The sequence below is a fragment of the Aedes aegypti genome, chromosome 3, assembly GCF_002204515.2.
Source record: "Aedes aegypti strain LVP_AGWG chromosome 3, AaegL5.0 Primary Assembly, whole genome shotgun sequence".
NCBI classification, from domain to species: Eukaryota; Metazoa; Arthropoda; class Insecta; order Diptera; family Culicidae; genus Aedes; species Aedes aegypti.
The window spans coordinates 405274708-405293326 of record NC_035109.1 but is presented as its reverse complement, the minus strand read 5'-3'; the positions used below and the strand labels follow the sequence as shown (position 1 = coordinate 405293326).

The 18619-nt window shown below is 39.4% G+C and overlaps 1 protein-coding gene across 1 annotated transcript in view; it reads right to left on the bottom strand.

Moving 5' to 3' along the window:
- The window catches only part of LOC5566685 (sodium-dependent serotonin transporter), a 114422-nt gene that overhangs the window by 35558 nt on the left and 60245 nt on the right, over window positions 1-18619 (bottom strand). Inside the window, exon 2 of the mRNA XM_001651042.2 lies at window positions 17305-17897. Within this exon, the coding sequence (XP_001651092.2) occupies window positions 17305-17815 (511 nt within the window). The 5' untranslated portion in view covers window positions 17816-17897. The remainder of the gene's footprint in view (window positions 1-17304; window positions 17898-18619) is intronic.

The window sequence follows — 18619 nt, the reverse complement described above, 5'->3', positions numbered from 1 at the left end:
CAATCAGTTTCCAGATTCGTCTCCCAACTTACGGCTCACTTTGATGTATTGAGTGGTTAAAACACAATACATCAACGCTATAATAAAATGTTTTACTAGAAAATATAGATCTACGGGCATCTCCCTCCATTCCTTCAGCATGATGGAATATACCAATTTCCTTAAAAATTAATTGTTCCTCATCAAAATTCAGCCCAAACATATGAACACAATTACTTTTGACCGTACACACTCAGATTTTTTTCACGAGCTCGGCTGTGCGAATCTCGGTTTCCCGATTTTAACCGAGACTCAGCTAACAAATAGTCCGGTTGCTTAGCAACGGAGCGCGATTTACTGATACTCGGCTTTTAGTTGCTGAGATCCCTGGAAATTTGTTTGCCGATTACTCGGCTGTGCGGATCTCGGTTAAAATTAGCCGAGATTCGGCATTCTAAATTAAGTGTGTACAATTCTGGCATTTGCTCACAGTACAGCGAAAACAACACAATCAAAGCAGTCTTCTAAGATCATCCTTCTGCTCCAAGATTTAGAGAAGCATGCTTTGAATTCAGCTCAATGAGCGGGATCGTTTTGAATCCCGATTTTTTCAATCCCAGCGTGCGGGATTTGTGCCAGGATTCAATCTCAGGATTGAATCATTGAAGCGCACTGGAGATCAATTGAATATAAGAATACAGCATTCTCCCCGAATAAAATAGTACAAAATGTTCCTCGTGTCCAATATGAATATTAGATGTTTAAATGGGGATTGGGAAGAACCAAACCTATGGATCGAGGGACACAGTAGTAAGGAAAGTAATACGATTATATCGGTCATCTGAAGCGTCCAAAAGTTGTATCAAACCACCCTACTAGATGGCCCTACTGGCGGTCATTACCACCCTTGGTAAAGTGTATTAATTCAAATGTTTGACCTTCACAGCACTATGATTGGTAATAAGATATGCTCTTGCAGAAGTCAATTCTAAAATTCTGATAGCATTTTATTCATATTCTCTGATTAAAAGCAAGGGATCCCGTCTAAATGGGAAGTCTCTAAAGTACATATGTGTAGGTCAGAAGGCTGTCAAAAATTGACTCATCCCAAACGTCCTGTCTGACAGGAATTTTCAGTTAACATTGCCAGACATATCAATGCCGACTCGAGGGGATTTTTTTTTATTATCGGACAATTTGGGCCGAAGGTTCTCCGATTTGCATGAAATTTTCACCAGAGGCAGAGCTCGTGGATACATGACCAAAAGTGAAATTCAAAAAAATTGTAGTGGCCCATTTTCCCGGAAAACTCGTGATGAATTTTCACGATTTTTCTATATACCTCAAACTTTGAAAATTCATATCTCCTGAACTATGCATCGTAGAACAAAAGTTTTTTAGTGAAATCGAAAGGAAATTTTCTCAGCAATCTATTAAAAATATAAAAAGAAAAACATTTCTCGAAAAATTTTTCACCATGGGGAAAATTGTCGGAAAAATAGCGAAAAAACTATCGTCTGTATCATGAAAAATTTTCAAAAAAATATTTTTTGTTTCATCAATCCATACTCTAACTTTCGTCCATAGACGCCAAAGTGGTATCTTTTACCGTTTAGGCGACAGAACTGAAAAACCGATGACCACCCGCACGCTTCCCATAGAAAAATGTGTTCCATTGTGGGCTTCATAACCGTGCGCTACCGGCGGCAGTAATTTACACCTGAGAGAGACTCGCGAAGAGGAAAAATATCAACGTCATATGCAGCCCAGATTCCGCTGTCACGAAACATCAAATGCAGCCAGCCGTTTTTATGGCTGCAAAAGTGAAAAGTATTGTATTCACAATAAACTGTTATTCAAAATCTCAGTCGACGGAGCAGTTTTTTCCAAAGTTGCTGATAAATCTTAACACAAGATTAGTTATTTATAATGTCTGCTACGTTTGCTAGCATGAGATTTCACTCAAAAGGCTATTTTTGATTCGATTTGATGCAAACGCAATCATTTTTTGCTGAGAGGTTCATGTGAGAGTTTGAACGGCTTGTGCATGATTGGCATAAACACAAAGTGGAATAAGAAAAAACTCAGCAATCACAGAAAAAGAAGACCGTCTTCGCGAGTCTCGTCTCAGATTTACACGTATTGTAAGTGTAACGCAGTAAACCATCCTTTCCTTTCCAGTCAGAAGAAGCTTTTCGTCAATCGGACCACTCTCTTTTGGTCTGTTGGGTGTTTTGTATGTCCTTTATTCGTAACCTTTACTATTGAGACCAACGGTCTTTAATTGAAAACGATCCTAACATTTAATAATATAGGTAATAGGAACTGACCCTCAGCAAGCATGGGAAAATTCACTCACTCACCCGAACGCAAAATAGCAAACAATCTGCTGCTATCGAACATTCAGTGATAGCTGAACCGTCCTAGGCGGAGTGTACCGTAAGGACGCCATTCACCGCTCATTTAACAGCATTTCAACACATTAAATTCTGTCGAAAATCGGTTTTTCGATATTTTTCGCAACTTTTTGCGCTAGACGCAAATGGCGAATGGTGAATGGCGTCCTTACGGTAGCATGAAAGCGTCGAAACCGATTAATTGTGTAAAAGCGACAATCGGAAGGAACGCGAAGAGAAGCGAATACCAATACACTTGTATCTGCGAGGCACGAGTTAATGCACTTAGCATCCATTCGCCGAATGCATTGAACTGACTGAGAGGATTCCTACTCACTGAATCATTCCGTGGTGTGGACTGCCAGAACGCTCATTAACACTCAAACCCGAATGCCATTCGAACGGAATCAGAATGTAAACAATAATTCCTGGACAAACATTTCAAAAGGGCACATCGACATTGGTAAACATTGGCTTTGCAAGCCGCTGTTGAACCCATTTCAACTCGATCACGCTCACCAATACCACTATCAGGAAGAGCTAACACTAATCTTTCTGATAGTGGGGTAAGTTTGCGTGGGCGGGCTAAAAAGGGCTCAACAGCAACGTTTCTGAAAAAAACTCAAGACCTCTTGGGCCCTTTTCAAATGTTTGTCCTTTGTCCGAATTTTGGTATTGCATTCAGGGTGGGTGTACGGCTGTCAACTACAAACAAAGCTCGCCTAACAATCATCTCTCGGGCGGGCCGTCCCAAACAGCATCATCTCTCACACGGGGCGACCCAAACAGCACAGGTCGAACGCGGGCCATGCTAGACAGCAAATGCTGATGCATTTCAACACTCAAACAGCGGGATGCCTAGCAGCGTTGTGAGCAAACGAATACACCCACAAAACATGTACGGTAGGCCAACCTCGTTGCGTATACCCCCCCTGATTGCATTCGACTGATTAGATGCCGTTTTGTGTTTCGCTTAGTGCTCGCCGAAGAAAAAGAATGGGCATTGGAAATTGAAACGTTCGGCTTGGTAAAAAAAACGGCTTTTTCGCTCCCGACTGTGCGTGGAAGCGAGTGAGGGAAACACAATAACTGAGTAGGTGTTTCCCATGCTTGACCCTCAGTATCATATAGTTGCCAAGCATACAGTTGATCCTTCAAACGCTACCATAATGATTGATTGTAACAAGAACTTCCCGTGCGGCTTTCATAGAGGCTGTTAGTTTCATTACTAAATAACGTTGCTGATGAAGGGCACACAAAACACCCAACTGACCAATGGAGAGTGGTCCGATTGACGAAAAGCTTCTTCTGACTGGAAAGGAAAGGATGGTTTACTGTGTCACACTTACAATGCGTGTAAATTACTGCCGCCGTTAGCGCACGGTTATGAGGCCCACAATAGAACACATTTTCCTATGGGAAGCGTGCGGGTGGTCATCGATTATTCAGTTCTGTCGCCCAAACGGTAAAAGATACCACTTTGGCGTCTATGGACGAAACTTAGAGTATGGATTAATGAAACAAAAAATATTTTTTTGAAAATTTTTCATGATACAGACGATAGTTTTTTCGCTATTTTTCCGACAATTTTCTCCATGGTGAAAAATTTTCCAAGAAATGTTTTTCTTTTTATATTTTTAATAGATTGCTGAGAAAATTTCCTTTCGATTTCACTAAAAAACTTTTGTTCTACGATGCATAGTTCAGGAGATATGAATTTTCAAAGTTTGAGGTATATAGAGAAATCGTGAAAATTCATCTAGAGTTTTCCGGGAAAATAGGCCACTATAATTTTTTTGAATTTCACTTTTGATCATGTATCCACTAGCTCTACCTCTGGTGAAAATTTCATGCAAATCGGAGAACCTCCGGCCCAAACCTGTCCGATAATTTAAAAAAATGCCCTCGATTTATTTTACCATCAAACAATTGATCAAGGATTGAATCCTGAGATTCAATCCTCCCATGCACGTGGCATGATTCATTGCATGCCTGGATTTGAACCAGAAATGCGCGCGAAACAAATCTTGCTCTGGTGATTTTAAATCTCAGCAGCTCTTGGAAAAGATTTTTTGAAGACTGATCAAAGGAACCGTATTTTTACGTCGAGCGTCGCGCACAAACTTTTTTTTCTCAGTACGACGGATTGAATTTGTTTACATTCTCAATTATACGCGGCGGTTCAGGAAATTTTATAAAATTTGGGGATTTATTGAAGTTTTACGGCGTGTGATTGGAATGAAATCCTTCAGTGAAGAAGTACGAAGGTTTCCATAGTGAAAATAAGTGCCCGGCGATGTAAGTCACACAGGGGGGCGGGAAGAAACTTGTGTTGGAAAGTGATGTGACTGATGTCGATCGCTAAGCATTTCTCTCAAATCATGTTCGTCCATGCGATTTCGGTGACAAAGTGTAAAGTGGATAATTGAACTGAAGTTATTTATCGAAATACAGTAGTTTCATTGCATTTGGTGTACAGGTGGACGAATCATAAAAGCTTTCACAAAATTACATTTGGAAAATGAATCTATGTTGCAGGTAAGTTGGAATATCCACCGTAGTGGAACATTTTAAGTTCGATACGACGAATAGTAGCTCTTACGACGAAGTAGAACGAAACCCTATGTCGATATGAACAATATCAAAGGTTACTAGACCAAATTTAAGTGATTCAGAAAAAATGGAAACTCGAAATGAAGTTTGTTTGTTTATTATTTTCCTAGTAACTGAGTGATTTTCAATCTAGTGTTCATTAAATTAATGTTCTTTGTCTCGATAGATAGGGAGATCTCGATGGTCCCTTCGATATTGAAATGTGGAGAGGCGACTGTATTTGTATTGAAATTTACATTTTCTGTGAGAAAACCTTTCATTTTTTGAATTTGTAACGATATTATACAATTTTTGTATTAGGTATATGTTAAAAAATCCCCAATTAAGTTCACCTTGATACCCAATGGACATGAAGGGTTGGAGGTTCCCCGGGGTTCTCCGATAACATCTTATATTGTCCAGGGACCCAAAAGGAATTATAGTCGACTCGATGTAATACTATAACTGGATTTTTCTGTCCGTTCAAATTTCCATAAACTGTTCTCTCCATGAGTCGATATTTCCATGACTAGATTCCCCTAGTCGATGTCTCGTGTGAGGCAAATTTCCTTTCTTAACTATATATTTAAAAATCCTTCTTATTCGAGGAAACTAAGACTGCTTCATATTTAAAGGAGAAAAAATACTTGCAAGTTGTAAAGAAAGTTTAAAAAAACATAAAAATTGATTTCTGCAAAAATCACATAAATTTTTGGGCATTTTGAAAATAGTTTACAAAATACTATCAACAAAATGATATGCTTTCTCACAAGAGTAAACCTAAAAGGAAATACAGAAATTTGTTCTTTGATTCTAGGATTATTTAAGGGGTCGGTTTTTTTTCACCATAACTCGATTTCAATAAGTCGATGGTGATGGTCCCTTTAATATCGACTTATGTAGAAAGATCCTAAAGATTTTCGCGGCTTCAATGGTATTTCCAAAAGATTCTAACGATTTCGATGTGATTCCCTGATCCAAATTAATTTTAAAGGTTTCAAGTTTCCAAGAAGTTCCCTGGGCTTTAAGGGATTTGGAATATGTTTGAAAATCTGAGAAGCTCATCGAAATATCTTGGAATCTTCTGGAAATGTAATTTCCCTGTTACTGGATTTGATCTAGACTGCTGATATGTTTGAAGATTTGAAATCGTCAATCTCCATCGTTTTTCGCGTTTTTGTCCTATTGTGTCTTGGGTTTCTTAAAACTCACATCGACATATCTCTTAAAGACTGGACTCGGAAAAAATGAGACACACAAAAATGATTACCATAACCTCATATTAAATCAGATACGTCTCAAATTTTCAGGGATTAAATAACGATATGTTTTCTTCGTTTTGGCATAATTTATTGAATTTCCTCTCCCAAGTTAAATGCTCGTACATTTCTCTTAACACTGCTCATGAAATCTTGGGCGAGGCTTTGTCCATCTTTCTTACACAATTTTTCCCAGTTTTTCTTCCAAGCTTCATCGGTTTTGAATGTTATTCCGCATTTCTTCAACTTCTTCTTCATTATCGCCCAAAAAATTTCGATCGGACGAAGTTCTGGTGTATTTAGCGGGTACATCTCCTTCGGGACCACATTAACGCCCTTCGCTTCCTACCAATCCATTACAGGCTTGGCGTATTGGTACGAAGCGAAATCCGGCCAAGACAGCGTGGGACCACGGTGAGAGCGGAGGACTGGCAGCAAACGCTTCTGCAAGCATTCTCTCGATAAATCTGCCCGTTTATGGTGCCGGTTGTAACGAACGGCGTGCTGTACCGTCCTCAGTCGCAGATAGCCTGCCTCAACAGGTACTTCTTTGCGAATTCACGAGACAGCCTGGCTTGACCAGCCATTGGTACAGCTTCCGCGCAAGCTATTTGGCCACCATGTTTTGCTTGTCAGCCCGGTTTGACGCCTTCCTGACCTTAAAAACACGTAGCCCAGCCCGATTCATTGTCTGCTTGACGAACCACGAATCACAACGACGAATTGACCTTTTTGGCCACGTCTCGGGTGATAAGGTTCAGGTTATACTTAAAGTGCTGCCTTATATTCCGCGTCTTCTCTGGGTAATCCATTTTCGGTTTTCGGCCACTTCCAGCCGCCGCTCGATGGTCTTCGTCTCCTGGAACATCTTCACAACGCGGAACACGGTGGAATGGTGGATTCCAAGCCTTTTGCCGGTCATTCTGTGAGACTGATCCGGATTATCGATCACCGCGCCCAAGATTTGCTGGCGTAGCTGTTTCGAATGCATGCGATAATATATTGCACACATAAACATAACACTCTAAAAAATTTAATTATTTTTACCCACGCGTTACACCCACGTTAGGCCCCAAGCACAATGTGAACGGTAACGCGGTACAACGGCAAAACGGCATGCCCATCTTGATATACACTTTACTTATCAATCCCATGTTAACTAAATCCTTTTCAACATTGACTTGACAAGTAGAGTGTAGCTCAAGATGGGCTTGTCGTTTTGCCGTTGTACCGTGCTGCCGCTCACATTGTGCTTAAGGCTTTAGTTACATCCAAAACAAAGTGTCACATTTTTTTCGAGTCCATACATAGACCTTAGAGTAGTGGAGACAATTAATTTTGTGAACGCCTTATTCAATATGTTACCCGGATGCTTTGAAGAATCTGGAAAAGTTTTAAGTTGATGAACTCTGCTGGAAAACGAAAATCTAGCCAAAATTTATTGGATGAAGCTGCAAATCTCTAGAAAATCTTCAAAATGTCTTTCTATATTTTATTTCTTCAGGTTCCATGTAGGATACTCAGTGATTTTTCAGCCCCATCTTTAGCGGCACCATTCTTGAAACTCATCCAGGGATTTAACCAGACATTCCTCCAAGATTATCTCTACCGTAATCCCTACAGCAATTTCTCCAGGGATTCCACTAGGGCCTGTGCAAAAGATTCCACTAGGAAACACTCATGAGATATTTTAGACCGGTTCTGATAGGGCTCTATGAATGTTTCAGAAATTCTTCCAGGAATAGTCCGGAATTTCTCCGGAGTTTTTGTTCAGGGATTTTCCAAGCGATTACTTCAGAGATTTCTCTAGAAAATCTTGCTGAGACAGCTCCAAGGATTCCTCCAGAAAAATCTCTACAATGATTCCTGCAGAGATACATTCAAGGCTTTCTCTAGGAATTCCTTCAGGAGTTACACTAGATTAATCTCTACAAGGATTATCCGAGATGTTTTCTTTTTTTTCTAGGTACGATAGGCAAACAGTTTCAACACTAAATAAATCGCACTCGCTCTTTCCGCGTGTGTAGGAACATGAGATGAATGGATATGGATTATGAAAGGGGTCCGCGTGGTCTGTAGGGATTTGAATTCTAAACTTGTAACCAACTCAGTTATTGGGTCACCAAGTGGCTCGGTAGCTTAGTTGGTAAAGCGCTCGTCTAGCATACAAGAGTCCTGGGTTCAAATCCTAGCCGAGCACGTGGATTTTTTTCATAATTTCACCCATAATTTGTCCATCTTTACCACGCGTAATGAGTTCATTGATTTAATAAAAATGGCCTTTTTTCATATTTAAATGATATTTTTTGCATTAAACTCGATATAATTCGAAAATGGCTACTTCTAGAAAAGTTATTCATATAATCATTATGGTTCAGAAAAATTGAAAGATTCTTATTGTATTATCAGAACGTATTTATTTTAACAAAAAATCAAAATTTTGAAAATCGGCCAAAAGTTGTTCTTGGAAAAACTTTTTTATAAAAAATTTCTCCAACATGAAACATTGTCCCAAACATCTGCTTACTATCAAGATTCTATGGTAAAAATTAGAAATATATTAAAAAAAGGGGTTTTGTATAATTTACGATTTAAGTTTTATTTTTAGTATGTGGTTTGTGAGGTCGTAGGGAGAAGTGAATCTGTTGCATGCTCCTTTGAGGGCGAGCGACGGAATCCGGATCAATTGTGTCCGGTTCGCGTTTTGCTGAAGAAAAAACGAAAACAAAGTGTGCGAGTGAAAAAAGCAACGATGCGTCAGAAGTGTTTGATCCGTTGAATCTATTGCATGCTCCTTTGAGGGCGTGCAACGGAATCCGGATCAATTGATACCGCCTTTTTCAATTATCTTTTCAGAGTTCAAGAAATCTATCTCATCGTTTGTCCGTTGGCCACCACAGCTTATTGATGTTCTCCCTTCAAGATCTTGGCTCTGTTATGGATTATTTCCGGTTGAGCCTTTACTTTATAAGTAGTCTAGTCTTATTTTATAACGTTTTTGAAAAGATGAAGAGGTTTTGCGCCCTTTTGAGAAGTATTTTGAAAGAAAATCACTCAAAGGGGTTTTTCCCTCTTCCAATTTTTTTGTTAAAATAAATAAATAAATAAATAAATAAATAATCCGGATCAATTGTGTCCGGTTCGCGTTTTGCTGAAGAAAAAACGAAAACAAAGTGTGCGAGAGAAAAAAGCAACGACGCGTCAGTTGTGTTTGATCCGTTGAATCTATTGCATGCTCCTTTGAGGGCGAGCGACGGAATCCGGATCAATTGTGACCGGTTCGCGTTTTGCTGAAGAAAAAACGAAAACAAAGTGTGCGAGTGAAAAAAGCAACGACGCGTCAGTTGTGTTTGATCCGTTGAATCTGTTGCATGCTCTTTTGAGGGCGAGCGACGGAATTCGGATCAATTGTGTCCGGTTCGCGTTTTGCTGAAGAAAAAACGAAAATAAAGCGCGCGAGTGAAAAAAGCAACGACGCATCTGAAGTATTTGATCCGTTGAATCTGTTGCATGCTCCTTTGAGGGCGAGCGACGGACTCCGGATCAATTGATACCGCCTTTTCAGAGTTCAAGAAATCTATCTCATCGTTTGTCCGTTGGCCACCACAGCTTATTGATGTTCTCCCTTCAAGATCTTGGCTCTGTTATGGATTATTTCCGGTTGAGCCTTTACTTTATAAGTAGTCTAGTCTTATTTTATGACGTTTTTGAAAAGATGAAGAGGTTTTGCGCCCTTTTGAGAATTTTTCCAATTTTTTGTTAAAATAAATAAATAAATAAATAAATAATCCGGATCAATTGTGTCCGGTTCGCGTTTTGCTGAAGAAAAAACGAAAACAAAATGTGCGAGTTAAAAAAGCAACGACGCGTCAGTTGTGTTTGATCCGTTGAATCTGTTGCATGCTCTTTTGAGGGCGAGCGACGGAATCCGGATCAATTGTATCCGGTTCGCGTTTTGCTGAAGCAAAAACGAAAACAAAACAAAGTGTGCAAGAGAAAAAAGCAACGACGCGTCAGTTGTGTTTGATCCGTTGAATCTATTGCATGCTCCTTTGATGGCGAGCGACGGAATCCGGATCAATTGTGTCCGGTTCGCGTTTTGCTGAAGAAAAAACGAAAACAAAATGTGCGAGTGAAAATAGCAACAACGCGTCAGTTGTGTTTGATCCGCTGAATCTGTTGCATGCTCCTTTGAGGGCGAGCGACGGACTCCGGATCAATTGATACCGCCTTTTTCAATTATCTTTTCAGAGTTCAAGAAATCTATCTCATCGTTTGTCCGTTGGCCACCACAGCTTATTGATGTTCTCCCTTCAAGATCTTGGCTCTGTTATGGATTATTTCCGGTTGAGCCTTTACTTTATAAGTAGTCTAGTCTTACTTTATAACGTTTTTGAAAAAATGAAGAGGTTTTGCGCCCTTTTGAGAAGTATTTTGAAAGAAAATCACTCAAAGGGGTTTTTCCCTCTTCCATTTTTTTTGTTAAAATAAATAAATAAATAATCCGGATCAATAGTGTCCGGTTCGCGTTTTGCTGAAGAAAAAACGAAAACAAAGTGTGCGAGTGAAAAAAGCAACGACGCGTCAGAAGTATTTGATCCGTTGAATCTGTTGCATGCTCCTTTGTGGGCGAGCGACGGAATTCGGATCGTGTCCGGATCGCATAGTAACCGCACTATCGGTATCGATCATCCGTGTATGTGTTCATGTAATCATTTAAAATTATAGTTTTATCGTTTACCAAAACGAATCCTTTCCCATATCCAAACTCCCAGTGTTTTCTTGTGGAAGTGCAGAGGACTCCTCGGCTTCCATAAAGCAAGTAACACGTCAACATTTTCCTCCCATTCCCAAATTGACCTGCATTCGGACGCAGCCGGCGCCGGTATTCTTTGTTATAATAATAAGAGCACCAGTACTGTGTAAGTACAGCTGTTCTGGCAATAACGGAGTAGCAACTGCGGGTGGTCAATCATGCACATGCTCATTTACGATTAAAGTTTTATTTTTAATTTAAAAAAAATGAATGAAATATTTTTCAGTGTATATTTTTTCCTATAGCCCGAACGGTTCACTACAACTTTTTCATAAAACATTTATTCATTTATTTATTTTTTTATTTATGATGGATGTCTCCTGGGATTTCTCCAAAACAAAATTCTGCATGGATTCCTCCAAGGATTATTTCAGGGATTTCTCCAGAAAAATCTCTACAGGAGTTTCTCTAGCAATTCCATCAACAGAATCTCTACAGTGAGTCTTCCTGGGATACTTCCAATGATTCTCCAGGAACTTCTCAAGAGATTCCTCCTGGATTCCTTCAGTTATTAAACTTAGACAGTCCTTCAGAGATTCCTACAGAAGTTTCTCCCCAGACTCCTCTAGGGACTTCTCCAAAAAAAATCCAAAGATTTCTTCTCGAGCTTCTTCTACAGGAATTTCTCCAAGGATTGCTACATTAAAAAGTATCTACATGGTTTTCTCCAGAAATTGTTCCAGGGATGATCTGTTAGAGAATGAACGGTATCTTTTAATGAAATATTCTTTTCGACAGCGCAGTTTTTTATTCAGCCATTCCATGAAAAACCGATCTAGTGAATGAATGAATGAAAGCTTAAGATTTCAACTTTTCAGAAAAACTTTGTTTTTACATAGAAAAAATATAAAAAAAAATCTTGTTTTTTATATTTTTTCATGTATTTGTTTTCTAAGTTTTATATTTTTTCTGAAAAGTTGAAATTTTAAGCTTTCCTTCCATAAAAAAAGATTGAAAATCGGTTGAGCTGTTCAAAAGTTATATTTTTTTAAATAAAAAAATCTTATGCGTCGAGATCTACACACTCTATTTTGAGAAATCTTTAGCTTTCATTTCGTCCAAAAAAAAATTGAAAATCGGTCAAGCCGGTCAAAAGTTATGATTTTTTTTAAATAAAAATTTTGCAAAGTCGTAATTTTTCTGGTCACCTTATTTCGAAAATGGTCACCTGATCAAAAAATCGAAAAACACGTGTATCCTTTTTCGTATAAGGAACAAAATAGCGAATTTTCTCGGAATCCGGTGACCCACAAAATCGGATTTTCATGGAATGGTTGTATTATAAAAAAAAAAGTCGTTGAAAATTGAAAACTGCGTAGCCGAGGAGCATATTTGATGTTCCAAGGATTTCTTCAGGAATTCAGGATTTTCTCGGGAATTACTACATAAGTTCCTGCTAAAATTTCTCCAGGGATTCTTCCAGGAATTTAATCGAGGATTTTTTGCTAAGGGTTCCTTTATGGATTACTCCAGGAAAATATCCAGGGATTTCTCAAACAACTTTTTCGGGAAATCAGATCAGATTCTTATTAAAACCCTGGAGGAATTCATGGTGGATTCTCCGAAGGAGTTTTTAGAGGATGCCGCGAAGGATGTTTGAACGACTCTCTGGAAAAATATCTAGGGTAATCCCTGGAGGAATACCTGCAAAAAATCATGTAGCGATTGACCTGAAGGAATCTCTGGGAGAGTTCATGAAGAAAAACATTTGAAGAATCTTCATAGGAATTCGTGGAGTTATGTCTTGTTGAATCACTAGATGAATTTCTGATGGAAACTCCGGAAGAATTTTTGGAGCGATTTATGGAGACAATCTGAGGCACAATTCCTAGAAGAATCACTATAGAACAACCTGATGAATTTCAGGAGAAATCACTGGAGTAATATCTGAAATAATCCTTGAAGAAATTGTCGTAGAGTACTTGGAGAAAACTTTGAAGATATCTTTGCATCCTGTATGAATTTTCCTTGGGAAATCCTTAGAGGATTATCTGAAAGAATTTTCGGAGGAATATCAGGAAATATAGCTTGAAAAATCTTTGGATGAATCTTTGAAGTAATCTCTGCAATAATTCCATGGAAAGTTCCCTGAGGTATTTAACTGATTTTACTGAGAAATCACTGGAGGCATTCCGGCAGAAACTTCTTCCGAAACTCTTGGCAAAACCATTAGAGAAATCTCTCTAGAAATATCCCTGCAAAAATTCCTTGAATAATCCTCGGAGGAATCCCTGGAGGAGCTTCTGACGAAATTCCTGAAGGAATTTCTGAAGATATCTCTGTAGTCGTAGTCCTATCGGAACCGGTCTAGAAAATCTAGTAGTGAACAAAAGTTGTTCCTGGAGGAAGCCCTGACAAATCCCTAGAGAAATCGTTGTAGAGATTACGGTAAGAATTATCTTGGAGGAATTTCTGGTAAAATCCCTAAAGGAGTCTTTGAAGGATTTCCTGGAGGAATCTCTCGAAGTGCCTCTGGAGACATTTTGAGAAAAATTATTGAAGGAACATCTGGAGAGTTTCCTGGAGATTCCTGATTCACTGGAGACCTATTTGAACTGGTGCCAATATTTCGATTTCTGTCAAAAGCTATAATTCGTCAACGTTAAATGACAGAATGATGGTCCACATCAACGAAAATGTTTGCTAATGAACAGTTTGGATTCCGACATGGACATCCAAATCTGCAGGCTATTCTACTGGTCCTGCGCTTTTAGCATTCGTCAGTGTTTGGCATGAAGGCTTGATTGTATAATAAAACACTTTGATTCTCCAACAACATTATTAGAATAATCAAATGTTTTCTGTAAAATCGTACACTTCAGATGAAGGTAAGTATCTAGGGCTTATGCTAGATAAAAGAAATCAATTTTAAAACATTGAGGGCATTCAAGCCAAATGTAACAAATATGTAAAATGTCTTTATCCACATATTAACAGAAAATCAAAACTTTATCCTAAGAACAAGCTTTTGATCTTCAAAATAATTTTCAGGCTGGCCATATTATATGCTGTACCAATATGGACTAGCTGTTGTAATACCACGAATAAAGCTCTGCAGACGCTTCAAAATAAACTTTTGGAAATGATTCTTAAGCTTCCTCTCCGAATGTAATATGTTGTTAACAAAATATCAATATTGATTTAGTTTTACCAATTTGGGATGATAGTGCTGCCTAACACAGAACACCTAGATAAAAGGAATGAATATAATGTTTGAAATGATACAAATAATGCAATAAACAATTATTGTACTCATGAAATTTGGTTTGTAATATGATTTATCAATCACTATTATAAAACATGATGGAACATCTACAATTCCTTACAATTATACGGTACAATTTTGCGCTTTGTGCAATAAACTGCACAACATTGGCTAACAATTTCCCGAAGGACACAAACCTCTCAGTCTCACATCTAAACCATAATCCCGCCAACAAATATACTCGGAAAAATAAAACCGTATGATAACCCACTTCAAACAAACCAGTGTTTCCGCTTATTGTCTGTCCACAAAATCTTCCAAAACATGCTCCGATTTTGTTTCTTTTCCTTATACTAGACTCACCCCCTTTGGGGGGAACACTTGTTGAATGTGTCACATCCGTCTCTAATATAGTATGTCTCCCCCCACTCCAACTGGCAACAAAAGAAAAACCAGTCGTCATCCACTTTGTCCCCTCACACACGAATTTGTCTCTGTTGATGCTTCGTTTATTTCCGCAGAGCGACGATAAAAACCGGTCAAAGTAGGCTCGGATCCAAGAACGCATATGCGTTGATACCACATGGTCCAAGGGGGTGTGATTCAGCAAAGACGGATTTCAGCAGGCCTACTGCGAATGATGCAAACCGTCATCGTAGTAACCACCACATGCCCAAGTGGGGGTTAGAGAAGGTGCAAAATGCTGGGTGAAGTGGTACTTTGTTCACTTCTCCATTTCTTTTTTTTTTTTATTTTCCTGCTCAAGTGTTGAACGAGGTGCTTAACAAAAGATGGGGAGAAGCCCTCTGCAAACGCCAAACGGAGACAGTGCGGAAAATGTTTGTTTGGTATGTTTTTACGTTCTCCTTCGTCGCTTTTTCCGGCGAAAATTAACGACTCGTATGGAGGACAGTCTTAGCAGTTCCGGCAAGGATTACGACCTGATTGTCGGTAATAGAAATCCCATAGCCTTGAATTAATCAGCAAGTTTTAGCGGGTGAACAATGGATAACTACTCTTTGGTCTGATTTTATCAGTTTTCTTAATCAGAGGGGAAATAGGAATATCATTCTGCAAAATCAAATTAATTGCTCGGAACAGTTTCGTCATGCTTTGTGATACGCACAAATACGATAAACTCTACTACTAACGGCCATATAATATTCTCAGCAAGCGTGGAAACTCTTCGACAGAGAGTGGAAAGGACACCAACCCGCATTACCGACTCTCGTAGAAATTACGATTTGTGCACTGAGCTCTGTTGGTGACGTTATCTCCATCCTAGAAGGCCCACATTTCCCTCAACCGGGCGCTTTAAAACATCCTAATATGTTCCTAAACGGCTTTAATTCCCATTGCCTTCTTCATTATCACCGGCAAAAGTTCACAGCCAACTGCAATGATGCCCCGGATTGGAGTCCATTAAACTTTTGCACTAATCTTCAAGGCCATCTTCGATGGGTACGGATTCGAATTGGAACATCCGCCGCATTGCCACATACAAAAACTGGTACCGTTAGATGTGTCTATCCCTTCCGGTTTCCAGCCGAAGCACACGTATGAAGATGATTGCAGAACGAGTTTTAGTCGTTCAAGTGACACATCAAATTTAATTCAATTTCGCACCAGCTCAATCTGGGCAATCAATACGATCACAGCTTCCGTCCAAGAAAACTCTCGGGGTCGGAAGGATAAATGCCGAGCAAATTGTCTATTCACAAACAATTTAAAGTTATTATCCTTCTCGGTTGTGTCAGGATCGGAATCGGTTGATATTTTTGATACGAGCAGAAGGTAAAGGATCTGAAAAGGAAAGTTTTTACCAAGGACATAATTTTTCAATTTTGTTTGGTGTTGAGCATAGCATCTTAGTAGGTCGCTTACAATTTTGAATCACTTGGAATTGATGGCATGTTGACATAATCACATACATACAACTGAAAAGTTTTCAATTTTTTTCCTGCCTTCTTAGCATAATCCCGCGAGAAATCAAAAGTAGAGAACCCTATGATAACTTTTTGAAGCCTCCTTCCCGATAAATTCATGCAAATTTAAAAAAAAATCACCACCTACTGTGCCACCAAAGTTTGAAGCATCATAGTCATCGCAATTACAAGCAAATTCAATCATCTCAACTCAACGCTCCACACACTCGTGGTCCCATTTCTCCAACTTTAGGCCTCGCAGAAACATTTAGCAAAATCAAATACTTTCCACATAACCTGACTCGCTGACGGGGAAAATCGCTGACTCTTTTTCCGGTTCGCTAAGAAATCGGTGCTGCCTTTTCACCATTTTTTTCTGATCCTTCATACATAGGACGAGAGCAAAACCAAAGTCAGTCAGATATTGAAACGTGTTTTATTACCTTGAAAATTTTCTTCAAAGAGTGGCGTTTGCTTTTTCTTCTCCTATCGTTTCTCATCATTTTATTCCTGCATGGTTACATCCGCAGAAGCACGGAACTGATCCTAAAACTGTTTACCTTTGGTATCAGTTTGGCGCCATCATCATTGCGTCGTCTCTATCCAACTCACAGGCTCTGGTTGACTGGAATAACTGACGACTGAAGTCGATTCAACAGATTTCCTATTTTCTGTCTTTCGGAGTACTATTTTCTTATGTTTTTCGCCTTTCCTCTTACGAAATGTGTTCCAAAGAAAAATAGTGTAAAGAATACCGATCGAAGTAGGCTACGACGACTGATAGTAAGCCATAGCGCAATGAAAGCATTTCATCGTGTGCAAATATATTAAAAAATAAATCTTCGAAAAAGTTATCATCGTTATAGGTTCCTGGGATAACATTTTTCTTTCTCTAACAAACAGCTTGTTAAGACGAGAGTTCTGAAAACCGTAAACGTCACGTTCACATCAAACTTTTTACAAGAAAATTACTATGAAGCAGCGCTTTCTTATGTGTATTTATATCTTCATGAAAGTTCAAAATCCTTTTCAATCATTCTTTCCCAAGTAGACGACAAAAAGAATCATAGGAATAATCTATTCCCAATAGAATCGATAAATCACAGCCAACTAGGATACAATTTCCACTCACCTTTCAGCGCCGGACAGATCCGTTTCCAAATGGTCAGACAACCGCACCGATGAAACTGCCCCAGGGCCAGCTCCATGTAGAACAGGGGCAACCCCCCAAACAGCAGCATGATACAGTACGGGATGAGAAATGCACCGCCCCCGTTCTGGTAGCAAATGTACGGAAAACGCCACACATTGCCCAAATCCACCGCAAAGCCGATGACCGCCAACAGAAACTCGGCCTTCTGGCTCCATGTCTCTCGACGCCGCTCCCCGGTCAGCGTTACCACGAGTGCCCGTTCCTTGTTCCCGCTTAGCGCCGTTCCTTTCGGATTCAGCGAGGTCGTTTCTTTTGTCTGGTCCCCGCCGTCGCCGCCTCCTCCACCATCGGGATCAGTTCCGTCGTCTTTGTCGCCGCCTCCTCCGCCCGGTGGATCCGTTGCATCGCCATTGGTGTGCCATGATTCACGCTTCTTACAGTTGCCATGATCGAAGGCGGCGTTGGTCGCTGTCGTCGTATCGTTCGTCATCTTCCTCTTCTTCTATCGGGACTATCGGCTCAGGAGTCGGCATGCAGTCGTCGGCAGGTTGGTCGCGAACAAATGGGGCTCTCTGGAAGTGGAATTGGAAAATGGTATGATGCATTGAGCAACAAATTTGCTAAGAAAATGAATGTTAAAATTATATCATTATCTACAATACTCAAAAATTCTTCTTTAAAATTTAATTAACTGAAACACCTCGCTTAATTGCCGAGCTAACTTAGCAAATCTGGAATAACTTCACCATTCGCGTCTTGTTGTCGGTAAAATCTCGGTTGCTTACTCAAATATTTACACGGATAATCAAGATCACGGTGTTGGTTCCCACCGCGAAGTTGAGTAAATCGAAAGAAACATCTAGCGATTTAATCGTGTTTCAACTGTTTGTCAAAGGAATCCGGTTGGGAAGGATTTACCATCGAGTTCATGCTGAACCTGTTGCTCTGTCTGTGTTGCTTTCGCCTTACATTTTCTATTTGTTGTCAAATCCTTCACCCGTAATAAAAAAAAATGTTGCGATATCATACTCCGGTTGGATTTAAGCATCGTGTACCTATTCGATCCAAGGATGAAGGTAACGATATTGATTTACTTTCTCGTTTACTCTGGCAACAGTTTTTAGTTTGGGGAGAGATAAATTATTTTTACTTTCCCGCTTGACTAGCATCACTACCAATCCCTCGCAATCCCAAAAGAGAAAGTAAATATTTGAAATGCTTAATTTCCTTTTTTTCGATGCCATCCTTTTACGTCTAAACAGTGATTTTGAAAACTGATTCAACGTGTTGCTTT